The sequence below is a fragment of the Rhinopithecus roxellana genome, chromosome 3 (genome assembly GCF_007565055.1).
Source record: "Rhinopithecus roxellana isolate Shanxi Qingling chromosome 3, ASM756505v1, whole genome shotgun sequence".
NCBI lineage: Eukaryota > Metazoa > Chordata > Mammalia > Primates > Cercopithecidae > Rhinopithecus > Rhinopithecus roxellana.
The window spans coordinates 89984751-90000761 of NC_044551.1; the positions used below are offsets into that span (position 1 = coordinate 89984751).

A 16011-nucleotide genomic window follows, 5' to 3' on the forward strand; every position below is an offset into this window, starting at 1 on the left:
TTCAAGTGCTCCCTGTCTCCTGGGCTGTTCCTGCTAGTTTGCTATGAAAATACATCCAACTCTGCTTTCTAAAATGTGAATAGATTCTCTATCCACAAGTCACTTCACATTACAGGAGGTAGAACAGCCAGTGTGGGTCTGCTTGTGGGTAGGAAAGAAAGAGAGACACTTATTACAAGTCTAATGCAGTCCATCACTGGTAGGTCAGTGTTCTAGAATATGGTCATGGCCATGCCCATGGCTGGAATGACCTGGGTCTTATTCAGGGAGGTGGTAGAAGCAGCCCTGGGTGTGTGTGAGATGGAGAAACGGACACCCCACTGCAGCCCAAGCATTGGAAGGAGGCTGTTCACAGATGAAAACCCAAGGGCCACTTCCTCAACACCTAGTACAAAATAATTGTCTTCTTCCGAGCGCCAGTCTAGATAGAAAGGCCTGTTCTTAAAGGACAAAGGACTGAATCTGGCGTTTCTATGACAGGACTGCCTGTGTCCTACCCCTTCTGTGTTTTAGTCTAGGCTGAATTGATCCACGATTTTAAAGTCTTTCTCCAACTGTTTCATTGATCTCATCTAGATGAAGGCAGCAGCTTCTTTCATAGTTGCTTTAACTAAATATTTGTGCTTCTGAGGGCATATAGACACATTTTTCTGTTTCTTTCTACCTGGAAGAAAAAAGTTATGGGGGTCCAAAGCATCCTGGGGACAGGAAGCTACTTTCAGAGAGAAAACCTCTTCCAAGAGACTTATGTGTTTTCATACTGAAGCCTGGAGCCACAATGTCTTAGCTTTTATGCTTGTGTATTGAAATCAATTGATTTCAATAGGTGAAGGCTCCAGAAACTATTTCCTTGTGGTAGTCTATCCAGAAGGCTGTGCCCTGAGCAGGAGACTGGAACTGATTTGAATGAATGAAATTTGAATGAATGAAAACTGAATTTTCATTTGCCATCCACTGAACTATTTTCCGACTTTTGTAAGAATGAAATTAAAATTACACACCAAATTGTTGTCTAAAATGACTTCATTCACATTGCTACTAAAATTGTTTTATGTCAGGGAGGGATCTTTGATAATGTAAAAATGGCAACGTATTCTAGAAGCTGCATGGAAAACTCCAGAGAGAAAGCAGACCCGAGAAACACCATCTAGTCTGTGCACTTATTTCCATGCCTTCAGCTCTGAAGAATTGGTTTTACTGTAAACTATTTTCATAGCTAAGGTAATATACTGATCTATCCGTTGTCCTTCTGAGAAAGAAAAATACATCTGATATGTAATTTTATAGTACATAAGATTCTCACATATTTTAATTTTTATAGTATGCTGTTAAAATGCAAAATTTTTAAAAATTCCTATGATTATAAGATTTAAGCATTAAATATTTTCCTTAAAATAAAACACTCGAATTACATTGATGTGTAATTCATCAAATACTCTGAATATAAGAGAAATGGGAACAAATGTATAGTAAAAAATCAAATGAACTTCCGGTGTTCACGGTGGTATGGATGGAGCTTAGTCGTCATCACTCTGTCCTACAACAAGTATAAAGTTTAAAAAGTGAAAAATTGGCCAGGCATGGTGGTTCATGCCTGTTAATTCCAACACTTTGGGAGGCCAAGGCAGGCAGATCACCTGAGGTCGGCAGTTCAAGACCAACCTGGCCAACATGAGGAAGCCCCATCTCTACTAAAAAAAAAAAAAAAAAAATAGCCAGGCGTGGGGGCGCATGCCTGTAATCCCAGCTACTCGGGAGGCTGAGGTAGGAAAATCACTTGAACCCAGCAAGTGGAGGTTGCAGTGAGCCAAGATCATGCCATTGCACTCCAGCCTGGGCAACAAGAGCGAAACTCCATCTCAAAAAATAAAAGTGAAAAATCAACATCTCTTTTGACATTTCTCTGAATAGTGAGGTCATAGGGCAAACTGTGAAGAAAATAAAAAGATCTGTGCTTTCCTCACTTCAAAGTATGCTATAAAGTGATAGTAACCCAGGTAGAATAACACTGGCTTAAAAACAGACGCTTAGACCATTGGAACAGAGTAGAGGCCACAGAAGTCAATCCAGACATGTACAGCCAACTGAGTTTACACAAAGGTAACAAGAACAACAATGAAGAAATGACAGTTTTTTCAATCAATGGTGACAGGAAAACTAGATATCCACATGCAAAATAATCAAATTATACCCTTTTCTCTTACCATATACAAAAATACACCAAAATCTCTTTCAAACTTTAGAGCTGGACCCTCAACTATGACCGTACTAAAAGAAACGTAGGGGAAAACATCCCTAACACTGGTTAGACCAGTGATCTTTTAGATAGAACCCCAAAACAGACAACAAAAGCAAAAGTAAACAAAATGAATTACATCTAACAAGTTTCTGCACAACAAAGAAAACAATCATCAGAGTGAAGAGACAACCAGCAGAATGGAACAAAATATTTGCACATCCTACATCTGATAGGAATAAATTTCCAAAATATATAAGAAACTCAAACAACTCAATAGGAAGAAAACAAAAATCCAAAATAAAAATGGCCAAAAGACCTAAAGAGACATTTGTGAAAAAAAGACAGAAAGGTATGGCCAGTAGGTGTATAGAAAAATGCTCCACATCACTAATCATCACAGAAATGCAAATTACAACCAAAATAAAATATTACCTCACACTCATTAGAATAACTGTTATGGAAACATCAAGAGATAACAATTGTAGATGAAGATATGAAGAAAAGGGAAACCCCTTGCCCTGTTGGTGAGAATACAAATTAGTACAATCACTACAAAAATTAGTACAGCAGTTCCTCCAAAAACTAAAAATAGAGCCACAATATGTTCCACCAATGCCACACTGCTAAATATATATCCAGAGGAAATAAAATTAGTATACTGAAAAGCTCCCTGTATCCTCATGTCTACTGCAGCACTATTTACAATAGCTAAGATATAAAATCAACTAAGTGTCCAAAAATACATGATTGGATAAAGAAGATGTGATAAGTATACACAACAAAATACATCTCCAGGTTCATCTATGTGTTCTTATATTTTAAGGCTACTTAAGGAATAGCCTAAAAAGATAAGGACACATAGATGAATCTGGAGATCATTATGCTATGTGAAATACATAAGGCATAGAAAGACAAATACTACTTGACCTCAATCTTATGTACAATCTAAAGAAGTTGATCTTATAGAAGTAGACAGTAGCATGGCAGTTACCATGGGCTGGGGTTGCAGAGGTGGGGTATTTGAAGAGACAGTCAAAACATACAAAATTTCAGTCACATGGGAGGAATAAGTTCAAAAGATCTATTTCACAGCGTGGTGACTCCACCTAACAATATATCATGCTCTTGAAAAATGCTAAGAGTGAATGTGAAGTGTTCTTAACAAAACTACAATAACTATGTAAAAATTAGCTAGATTTTGACATCGTAAAATGTATATAATACGTCATGTTGTACATAAGAAGTATATACAATATGAAGTAGACAAGATTTATCAATAAATACAGAGATCCATGGTTGGAAGGGGTTGGTGTTGAGAGAAGGAATAGAGAAGCTAGAGACAAAAGATTTTTAGAGAAGTGAAACTATTTCATAGGACACTATGGTTGTGGATGCCTGTCATGATGCATCTGTTCAAACCCACAGAATGTACAACAAAAACATAGTGAACCCTAACATAAGCTACAGACTTTGAGTGATAATAATAGGTCAATGTAGGTTCAGTGATTGTAACTCACATACAATCCGGGATAGGGAGTTGATACCGGAGGGAGGCGATGCGTATGTGGGGGAAAGGATATAAGGGAACTCTCTAATTTTTGCCCAATTTTGCATAAAACTAAAACTTTTCTATAAAATGAGCACAAAAGTCCTAGCTAGAGCCACCAGGCAAGAGGAAGAAATAAAAGGTATTAACATTGGAAAAGAGCAAGTCAGACTATCTCTGTTGCCCAGTGATCTGGTGGTATATGTAGTAAACCTTAAACACTCCTACAAAAGACAGCCAGACCTTATAGGTAAATTCAGTAAAATCTCAGGTTACAAAAGTCTTGCACACAAATTAATAGCATGCTATAAACCAACAACAACCAAGATGAGAATTAAATCAAAAACTCAATGCCTTTTATAGTAGTTACATATGTATATGGGAATATACTTTAAAAAGAAGGTGAAAGATCCCAACAAAGAAAACCCACAAAGCACTGCTGAAAGAAATAATCGATGGTATAAACAAACAGAAATACTTTCCATGCCCGTGGATTAGAAAAACCAGTATTGTTTTAAAAAACAATCATGCAGCCGAAAGCAAACTCCAGATTCGATGCAGTTTCTCCCCAAATACCAACATCATTTTATGCAGAGTTAGAAAAAAAATTCTAAAGTTCATACGGAGCCAAAAACAGCTAGAATAGCCAAGCTATCCTAAGGAAAAGGAGTAAATATGGAGGCATCACATTACCAGACTTCAAATTGAGGAGAGAAGTCATTTCTCTTACTGTCTCCTGTCTCTGAAGAGGAGGAGGAAGGAAAAGTTGAAAAACAACAGGAATGAAATCCGTGGCAAGACCAGCTGGTGCCACTGATGACCAGGCCTGACGTTAAAAGATTAACCCCCACCCCCACTCCAACCACATGTGCTCTCAATCTATCACGACCCTTTCACGTGGAACCCCTTAGAGTTGTAAGCCCTTAAAAGGGCCAGGAAATCTGTCTTTGGGGAGCTCGGCTTTTGAGACTGCTGACGCTCCCGGCTGAATAAAAACACCTCTTCCTTCTTTAATCCGGTATCTGATGAGTTTTGTCTGTGGCTCGTCCCGCTACAAAAGTATCCCAAAAGGCTGTAGTATGCCAAACAATGTGGTATTGGCATAAAAGTAGATCCATAGACCTATGAAACGAAATAGAGAAAACAAAAATAAAGCCAACTGATCTCAAACAAAGCATACAGAAACATCAACTGGGGAAAGAACACCCTATTGAATAAATGGTGATGGGAACACAATAGCTACACACAGAAGAAGGAAACTGGATCCCTATCGTTCATCACAAAAATTTACTCAAGGTGAATTCAAGGCTTAAATCTAGGTCCTGAAATAATAAAAACTCTAGAAGAAAACCCGGGAAACCTCTTCTAGACATCAGCCTAGGCAAACAACTTATAACAAAGACCCCGAAAGCAAATTGAACAAAAGCAAAAATAAATCAGTGGGAGCTAATGAAAAGAAAAAGCTTCTCCAAAGCAAAATAAATCATCAGAGTAAAGAAAAAACCTACAGAATAGGAGAAACTATTTGCAAACTATGTATCTGACAAAGGACTAATAGATACAGAATCTACAAGAAATTGAAACGAATCATCAAAGAAAACACAAATAATCCCATTAAAAAGTGAGCAAACGCGCCAGGCGCGGTGGCTCACACCTGTAATCCCAGCACTTTGGGAGGCCGAGGCGGGCGGATCACAAGGTCAGGAGATCGAGACCATCCTGGCTAAGATGGTGAAACCCCGTTTCTGCTAAAAATACAAAAAATTAGCCGGGCGCGTTGTCAGGCACCTGTAGTCCCAGCTACTCGGGAGGCTGAGACAGGAGAATAGCGTGAACCTGGGAGGCGGAGCTTGCAGTGAGCTGAGATCACGCCACTGCACTCCAGCCTGGGTGATGAGCAAGACTCCATCTCAAAAAAAAACAAAAAACAAAAACAAAAAGTGAGCAAACGACATGCATTGACGTTTCTCAAAAGAAGATACACAAATAACTAATAAACGGGAAAATGCTCCACATCTCTAATTATCAGGGAAATGTAAATTAAACCCACAACGAGAAACAGCTGAGTTTCTCACCCACCTTACCCCAGTCAGAATGGACATTATTCAATAGTCAAAGAACAGTAGGTATTGGCGTAAATGTGGTGAAAAGAAAATGCTTAGGCATTGCTGTTGGAATGTAAATTAGTACATCCTCTGTGGAAAACAGTGCCGAGATTTCACAACTAACTCAAAGTAGATCTACCATTCCATCCAGCAATCCCACTACTGGGTACACAGCTAAAAAAAAAGGAAGTCATTATATCAAAGAAACCTGCACACATATTTTTATCACAGCACACTTCACAATTGCAAAGATATAAAATCAACCTGGCTGGGCACAGTGGCTCACGCATGTAATCCCAGCATTTTGGGAGGCCGAGGCAGGAGGATCACGAGGTCAGGAGATCGAGACCATCCTGGCTAACACGGTGAAACCCCGTCTCTACTAAAAATACAAAAAATTAGCCGGGCGTGGTAGCAGGTGTCCTTAGTCCCAGCTACTCAGGAGACTGAGGCAGGAGAATGGCGTGAACCCAGGAGGCGGAGCTTGCAGTGAGCGGAGATCGCGCCACTACACTCCAGCCTGGGCGACAAAGCGAGACTCTGTCAAAAAAAAAAAAAAAAAAAAAAAAAAAACAACCTAAGTGCCCATCCACTGATGAGTGGGTCCCAAGATGGCCATTCCGAAGCAGCTGTGGTCTGCGCATTCACAGAAAGGAAGAGGGGCGAGTGAAGGCAGTACCTTCAACTGAAATATCCATGTACTCACATTGAGACTATGTAGGAAATCAATCTGACCCATGGAGAATGAAGAAAAGCAGGATGGAGAAACAGCCTAACCTGGAGCAACACAGAGCCAAGGGAACCCGCACCCCCAGCTGAGGGAAGCAGTGAGTGATTGCATGCTCCCAGGAAACCACACATCTCCTGTGGATCTTTGCGATCTGTGGATCAGGAGGTGCCCTTATAGGCCCATGACTCCCGGGCCTTGGGTCTGATACACACAGCTGCGTGGAGTCTCCGCAGAGCAGCTGCTCCAACATGTACAGAGACCCAGGAGCTTTACATACTCTGGCCTTGGGATCCCTGGCAAGGGCATCTGCAGCTCAGGCAAGGCAGAAGGTCTGTGCATACCCCTAGGAAGGGATTAAATCCTGGGGACTGAGCAGCATCAATCTGCAGGCCCCATTTCCACAGCACTTCACAAGATAAGACCCTCTGGCTTGGAATTCCAGGCAGCCACAAGAAACAAGGTGGAGCCTGCCTGAGATAGGACAAAGACCCCAGGAAAGGGGCACACTGCTATCTATGCTGTTTGGTCAGCTCAGCTGTTTCGGTCTGTGGGCTTTGGAGAGTCCAATTGGTCGCGATGAGGTAGGGTACCTCCAGCACAGCACAGCTGCTTTCCCAGAATGTGGCCAGACTGCTTCTTTAAGCAGGAGCCCAACCCACTGCTCCTTTTGGGGTGGGTACTCCCAGCCAGGGCCTCCAGCCACACCTGCCTGACAGAGTTCTAATTTCTCCCTGAGTCTAAGTGCCCATGGGGCAGGGTGTGCTGCCACCATGACTGTCCAGGCATCTCAGCTGGTCCAGTCCGTGGGCCTTGGAAAGCCCTAATGGATCAGGGGTTGAAGGGATCACCAATACAGCACAGCTGCTCTACCAAAAAGCAGTTAGATTGCTTAAGTATGTTCCTGATCCCATTCCTCCCGACTGCATGAGATTTTCCCAAGCAGTATAACCAGCCACCTCCTACAGATGCATTCAAGCCAGCAACAAGTTTAGTACCCTCCTGGGTACTTCCAGAGGAAGAAGCAAGATGCCATCTGTGCTGTTTTGCAGCCTTCAAGGGTGATACTTCCAAGTATGGGAAAAATCCAGGTGACTACAGTCTGGAGCAGACACCCAGCAAACTGCAGCAGCCCTACAGAAGTAGTGGCCAGAGTGAAAAAAATAAAAACAGCAAACAACCACCACAACAAAACTAAAAACCCCATCTAAAGGTCAGCAACCTCAAAGCTTGAAGCCAGATAAATCCACAAAGATAAGAAAGAATTTGACAATGCTTTTTATTTTCTCTTACATTTCTTTCAGATAAAATTAAGCTTCACAGAATAACATCTCTTATCACATTCATATCACATTTTTGCATGTCTAACTTGATTTTTTCTCCTGAACTTTACTAAGTGATATTGATATTCATCAGTTTCAATTTTGAAAAAAAAAAGAAAACAAATTCATGTTGCCTCTTTTAATTCTTTTTTTTTTCCTTAAAATCTTTTATTATTATTATTATACTTTAAGTTCTAGGGTACATGTGCACAATGTGCAGGTTTGTTACATATGTATCCATGTGCCATGTTGGTGTGCTGCACCCATTAACTCGTATGGAACCAAAAAAGAGCCCGCATTGCCAAGACAATCCTAAACAAAAAGAACAAAGCTGGAGGCATCACCCTACCTGACTTCAAACTATACTACAAGGCTACAGTAACCAAAACAGCATGGTACTGGTACCAAAACAGAGATGTAGACCAATAGCACAGAACAGAGCCCTCAGAAATAATACCACACATCTACAACCATCTGATCTTTGAAAAACCTGACAAAAACAAGAAATGGGAAAAGGATTCCCTATTCAATAAATGGTGCTGGCAAAACTGGACAGCCATATGTAGAAAGCTGAAACTGGATCCCTTCCTTACACCTTATACAAAAATTAATTCAAGATGGATTAAAGACTGAAATGTTAGACCTAAAGCAATAAAAATCCTAGAAGAAAACTTAGGCAATACCATTCAGGACATAGGCATGAGTAAGGACTTCATGTCTAAACCACCAAAAGCAATGGCAACAAACACCAAAATTGACAAATGGGATCTAATTAAACTAAAGAGCTTCTGCACAGCAAAAGAAACTACCATCAGAGTGAACAGGCAACCTACAGAATGGGAGAAAATTTTTGCAATCCACCTATCTGACAAAGAACTAATATCCAGGATCTACAAAGAACTTAAACAAATTTACAAGAAAAAAATCAAACAACCCCATCAAAAAGTGGACCTCTTTTAATTCTTAAAGAAAAAAGAAAGAAAGAATTAGCACAATAAAAACCCTGAAAACTCAAAAACCCAGAGTGCCCCTTTTCCTCCAAATGACCACAACATCTCTCCACCAAGGGCTCAGAAGTGGGCTGAGAATGAGATGGCTAAAATGACAGGATGTGGATAAAAATAAACTTCACTGACCTAAAAGATCATGTTGTAACCCAATGGAAAGAAGCTAAGAATCATGATAAAACAATGCAGACTTAGACTCCCACACAATAATAATGAGAGACTTTAACACCCCACTGACAATATTAGACAGATCGTCAAGACAGAAAATTAACAGAGATTCAGGACCTGAACTCAGCTCTGAATCAAATGGACCTAACAGATATCTACAAAACTCTCCACCCAAAAACAACAGAATATACATTCTTCTCATCACCACACAGCAGTCACTCTAAAATTGATCACATAATTAGAAGTAAAACACTTTTCACCAAATGCAAAAGAACTGAAATTATAACAGTCTCTTGGACCACAGCACAATCAAATTAGAACTCAAGATTAAGAAATTCACTTAAAACCATACAACTACATGGAAACTGAACAACCTGCACTGGAATGACTTTTGGGTAAATAATGAAATTAAGGCAGAAATCAAGAAGTTCTTTGAAACTAATGAGAATGAAGATAAAATGTACCAGAATCTCTGGGACGCAGCTAAAGCAGTGTTGAGGGAAATTTGTTGCACTAAACACCCACATCAAAAAGTTAGAAAGAACTTGTTAAAAACCTAACATCACAACTAAAAATCTAGAGGACAGGAGCAAACAAATGCCAAAGCTAACAGAAGATTATAAATAACCAAGATCACAGCTGAACTGAAGGAGATAGAGATAAAAAAAAAAAAAAAAAAAAAAAAAAAAAAAAAAAAAACCCTTCAAAAAATCAATGAATTCAGTAGCAGGTGTTTGAAAAAATTAATAAAATAGATAAACTTCTAGCTAGGCTAATAAAAAAGAAAAAAGAGGAGATTAAAATAAACACAATCAGGTGGGTGTGGTGACTCACGCCTGTAATCCCAGCACTTTGGGAGGCCGAGGCGGGTCGATCACAAGGTCAAGAGATCAAGACCACCCTGATCAAAATGATGAAACTCCATCTCTACTAAAAATACAAAAATTAGCTGGACATGGTGACACATACCTGTAGTCCCAGCTACTCAGGAGGCTGAGACTGGAGAATCGCTTGAACCCAGGAGGTGAAGGTTGCAGTGAGCCGAGATAGCGCCACTGCACTCCAGCATGGTGATAGAGACCCCATCTCAAAAAAAAAAAAAAAAACCCACAATCAGAAACGTGGGGGATACCACCACCACTAACCCCATGGAAATACACACAACCGTCAGAGACTATAAACAACACCTCCATGCACACAAACTAGAAAATTAGAAGATATACATAAATTCCTGGACATGAATACCCTACCAAGACTGATCCAGGAAGAAATCAAATTCTCAAATAGACCAACAATAAGTTCTAAAATTGAAGCAGTAATTAATAGCCTACCAACCAAAAAAAGCCCAGGACCAGAGGATTCACAGCTGAATTCTACCAGAGGTTAAAAAAAAAAAAAAAAAAAAAAAAAAAAAAAAAAAAAAAAAAAAAAAAACAGAGGGAGCTGGTACCATTCCTACTGAAACTACTCCAAAATATTAAGCCAGCATCATTCTGATACCAAAACCTGGCAGAGATACAACAAAAAAAGAAAACTTCAGGCTAATGTCCTTGATAAATATTAATGCAAAATTCCTCAATAAAATACTGGCAAATCAAATCCAGCAGCACGTCAAAAAGCTTATCCACCACAATCAAGTAGGCTTCATCCCCGTTATGCAAGGCTTGTTCAACATACACACATCAATAAATGTGATTCATCACATAAACAGAACTAAAGACAAAAACCACATGCTTTTCTCAATAGATGTAGAAAAGATCTTTCATAAAATTAAACATCACTTCATGTTAAAAACTCTCAACAAACTAGGTATCGAAGGAACATACCTCAAAATAATAAGAGTCGGATATGATAAATCCACAGCCAATATCATACTGAATGGTCAAGGGCTGGAAGCATTTCCTTTGCAAACTGGCACAAAACAAGGTTGCCCTTTCTCACCACTCCTATTCAACACAGTACTGGAAGTCTTAGCCAGAGGAATCATACAAAAGAAATAAAGGGCATCCAAATTGTTAAAGAGGAAGTTAAACTGTCACTGTCTCCAATGGTGTGATTGTATACCTAGAAAATCCTAAAGACTCATGTAAAAAGCCTTTAGATCTGTTAAACGAATTCAGTAAAATTTAAGGATACAAAATCAAAGTATACAAATCAGTAGCACTGCTATAAACCAACAGTGACCAAGCCAAGAATCAAATCAAGAACTCAACCCCTTTAATAAAAGCTGCAAAAAAGAAAGTACTTAGGAATATACCTATCCAAGGATGTGAAAGACCTCTACAAGGAAGAGTGCAAAATATGGCTGAAAGAAATCATAGATGAAAGAAACAAATATAAAAACATCCCATGCTCATGGATGGGTAAAATCAATATTGTAAAAATGACCATACTGCCAAAAGCAATCTACAAATTCAATGCAATTTCCATCAATATTCCATTATCATTCTTCACAGAACTAGAAAAAAGCTATTCTAAAATTTATATGGGAGTATAAAAGAGCCTGCATAGCCAAAGTAAGGCTAGGCACAAAGAAGGAATATGGAGGCATCACATTACCCAACTTCAAATTATACTACAAGGTTATAGGTACCAAAACAGCATGCTACTGGTATAAAAATAGGCATATAGACCAACGGAACAAAATACATAACCCAGAAATAAAGCCAAATACTTATAGCCAACTGGTCTTCGATAAAGCAAACAAACACGTAAAGGAGCGAAAGGACACCCTATTCAACAAATAGTGCCGGGATAATTGGCAAGCTTTATATAGAAGGATGAAAGTGGATCCTCAACTCTCACCTTATACAAAAATCAACTCAAGATGGATCAAATACTTTAAATCTAAGACCTGAAACCATAAAAGTTCTAGAAGGTAACATCAGAAAAACTCTTCTCGACATTAGCTTAGGCAAAGAGTTAATGACCAAGAACCCAAAAGCAAATGCAAGAAAATCAAAGATAAATAGATGGGACTTAATTAAACTAAAAAGCTTCTGCACAGCAAAAATCTTAATAATAATCAGCAGAGTAAACAAACAACCTATAGAGTGGGAGAAAATATTCACATACTATGTATCTTACAAAGGACTAATGTTGAGAATCTACAAGGAACTCAAACAAAGCCGCAAGGAAAAGAACAAATAATCCCGTCAAAAAGTGGGCTAAAACATAAACAGGGAATTTTCAAAAGAAGATACGCAAATGGGCCACCAAATATATGAAAAACTGTTCACTAATGATCAGGGAAATGTAAATCAAAAGCACAATGCGATGCCGCCTCACTCCTGCAAGAATGGCCATAATTAAAAAGTCAAAAAATAATAGATGTTGTGGTGGATGAGGTGAGGAACACTTTTGCACTGCTGGTGGGAATGTAAACTAGCACAACCACTATGGAAAACAGTGTGGAGATTCCCTAAAGAACTAAAAGGAGATCTACCATTTGATCCACCAATCCCACTACTGGGTATCAGCCCAGAGAAAAATAAGTCATTATATGAAAAAAACACTTGCACGCACATGTTTATACCAGCACAATTCACAATTGCAAAAATATGAAACCAGGCTGGGCGCAGTGGCTCATGCCTGTAATCCCAGCACTTTGGGAGGCCGAGGTGGGTGGATCATGAGGTCAGGAGATCAAGACCATCCTGGCTAACATGGTGAAACCCCATTTCTACTAAAGATACAACAAATTAGCTGACATGGTGGCAAGCGCCTGTAGTCCCAGCTACTCCGGAGGCCGAAGCAGTAGAATAGTGTGAACCTGGGAGGCGGAGCTTGCAGTGAGCCGAGATCGCGCCTCTGCACTCCAGCCTGGGTGACAGAGCGAGACTCTGTCTCAAAAAAGAAAAGAAAAGAAAGAAACCAGTCAATGCCCATCAATCGGGTCGATAAAGAAAATGTTTTATATATATACATATATATATATATATAATATATGTGTGTATATATATATACATACACATACCACTAAATACAACTCAGCCAAAAATAGGAAAGAAATAATGGTATTCCCAGCAACCTGGATGGAATTGGAGACCATTATTTTAAGTGAAGTAACTCAAGAATGGAAAATCAAACATCATATGTTCTCACTTATAAACGGGACCTGAGCTATGACAACACAAAAACATAAGAATGTTACAATGAAACTTGTGGACTTGGGTGGAAGGGGGTGAGGAATAAAAGGCTACACATTGGGTACAGTGTACACTGTTCAGGTGACAGGCACACCAAAATTTCCGAAATTTTGTGCATTAAATAACTTATCCATGTAACCAAACACCACCTGCTCCCCAAAAACTACTGAAATAATAATAATAATAAACAAACAAAAAGAAAACAGGAACATATACACCATGGACTGCTACTCAGCCATAAACAGGAATGAAACTATGTCATTTCAGCAACTTGAATGGAACTGGAGGTCATTATTCTCTGTAAAGTAACTCAGGAATCTACAAGCAAATAGTGCACCATCTCACCTAGAAGTGAAAGCTAAGCTATGGGTCCACAAAGGCATGCAGTGTAGTATACTAAACATTAGAGACTCAGAAGTGGGGAGGGTGAGAGGAGGGTGACGGAGGAGAAACTGCCTGTTGAGTAAAATGTAAATTAACTGGGTGATGAGTGCACTAAAATCCCAGACTTCAACACTATACAATTCATCTATGGAACCAAAGACAACTTGTACTCCTAAAGCTATTGAAACGCACTTAAAAAAATTTAACAACAAAACAATAATAATAATAAGCTCAAATTTTAAAACACTCATATGAACTTATTTTGTAAGTACGGATATCATGGAATCTCTTGTTCTCTGTGCCGTACCTACATGGAATTGGGCATTAATTTCTACTACAGGGATCACAAAAGTCTTCTAACAGTGTATTTGAATAGAATTCACAACTACACAATTTATCTATGGAACCTAAAACCACAGGTACTCCTACAAATATTGAAATAACAAAATATATTCAATGTTTGCTTAGCTCAGCTGTGACCTCGGGTCAGCAGGTCAGTGAGGTCAAGGCTGGCTTCTCAGGAACTCATGGCATTCCCATCATGGGCAACGGCAGGATAGCTCAGCTCAGGCTCCCTTCCCCCTTCAAAGGGGAAAAGGAGCTTGAGGGAGCTGAGGGGAAAACCAGTGACAGTCACATGTGATTCTTGTCTCCGGAAAGCTTTGGCTTATCCGGAGTCAAATCTGCTGGAGGCTACAAGAAGATTTTCATAAGTGTCACTTTTGGGGAGAAAATGTTACAGGAGAATCCCTGACAGAGAAGTGACCATTTCAAATTTTTCCAATTTCCACACCCCCTCCAACCCCCTCCCGGAACACTTCATTCTCAAAGGAACTGATAAAACCTCATGATCTCATGCCTTGGTGTTTGCCTCCCACAAGGTACATGCCACAGGTTTGTCCCTCCCTTGGGTGTGTGCAGAACCCCGGGACTTGATTGGATTTTCACAACCCTGATGAGCTTGAGGATCTAGTGAAGCAGGGAGTACAATGGAAGGTAGCTGGGTGGGTTTAATGCAATCATCTGAGCCCCTTATAAGAGGCAGGGCTTTACTGAGACCACAGAGATCTCCAGTCAGAAAGAGACTGCCTGCGAGGGAGATTCCTGGCCGCTGCTGTGAAGACCAAAGAAACCCAGGACACTGTGGGGAGACTCAACAGCCCAGCCTCTGCCCCACAGACCTGAGAGCTGGTAAGTCTGGGGCTAGGTTTGCAGGGACTAAGTGTGTAGGAGGGTCATGGGCATGGATCTCAACTCACAGGCTCTCTGAATCCTGTCCACAGCACCACTGCCCTCGCTCGCTGACGCCAGCACCGCCTGCAGCCGGCCAGGCTCAGTCCAAGGAGAGGAGAGACGCTACAGCCCAGCCCATGGCGCGCACCAAGCAGACCGCCCGCAAAGCCACCAAAGCCACCGACTGGCAGGCCCCCAGGAAGCCCATGGCCACCAAAGCCCCAGGCAAGAGGTTGCCGCCTAGAGGAGGGATCAAGAAGCCTCACCGCTATAGGCCTGGCACCCTGGCGCTACGCGAAATCAGAAAGTACCAGAAATCCACGCAGCTTCTCCTGCGCAAGCTGCCCTTCCAGCGCCTGGTGCGCGAGATCGCCCAGGCCATCAGCCCGGACCTGCGCTTCCAGAGCGCGGCCATTGGCGCCCTGCAGGAGGCCAGCGAGGCCTACCTGGTGAGCCTCTTCGAAGATACCAACCTGTGTGCCATCCATGCCAGGCGTGTCACAATTATGCCCAGAGACATGCAGCTGGCCCGCCGCATCCGCAGAGAGGGTGCTTAAGGACCCAAAGGTAGCTAAGCATAGGATTGGGAGTGGAACCAGGCAGAAATCAGGTCGTGGTGGTGGTTCTGTGTGCTTTTGTCAATGTCTAATCTACCTTGAGGGTCGTAAGGCACTAGTGTCAGGTGGGAATGTTTCAGTGAGCGAGTTTCAGCGCTTCAACTCTACATCCATTTTCAAGAAACCTGTTCATTTTCACTGGCCTACGCCTGTGTTTAGACTACTTCAAACCAAATAAATCTCTTCCTGATGGCAACTCGGTGATGTTTGTTTAACTTAATCAGTAGATGAGATCCGCACTTTGACGTTTCCGTATGCAGCTCTGTGTTTGCAATGTTCCCTGTGTCCTGGGCTGTTCCTACTAGTGTGCTATGAACACACATTCAACTCCACTTTCTAAAATACCAATAGACCCTGTATCCACAAGGCACTTCAAGTTATGGGAGGCAGTGTGACTGTGTTTGTGGGTAGGAAAGGGAAAGAGGAAGCCTTTAGAAGTCTAATGCTGTCCATCTCTGGCAGTTCAGCGTCCTAGAATGTGGTCGCATCCATGGCCATGACTGGAATGCCCCAGG

The 16011-nt window shown here is 40.9% G+C and overlaps 1 protein-coding gene across 2 annotated transcripts; it reads left to right on the top strand.

Annotated features, from left to right (window-relative positions):
• Positions 1 to 14712: 14712 nt before the first annotated feature.
• On the top strand, positions 14713 to 15686 carry LOC104656657 (histone H3.Y). Of its 2 annotated transcripts, XM_030927566.1 has the most exons (2): positions 14904 to 14936; positions 15014 to 15436. In XM_030927566.1, exon 2 carries the CDS (start codon positions 15017 to 15019, stop codon positions 15434 to 15436), a length of 420 nt encoding a protein of 139 aa, XP_030783426.1. In that variant the 5' UTR covers positions 14904 to 14936; positions 15014 to 15016. The 2 variants fall into 2 exon arrangements, with proteins under 2 accessions (XP_030783425.1, XP_030783426.1); XM_030927565.1 differs by having other exon boundaries at positions 14713 to 15686.
• Positions 15687 to 16011: the final 325 nt, after the last annotated feature.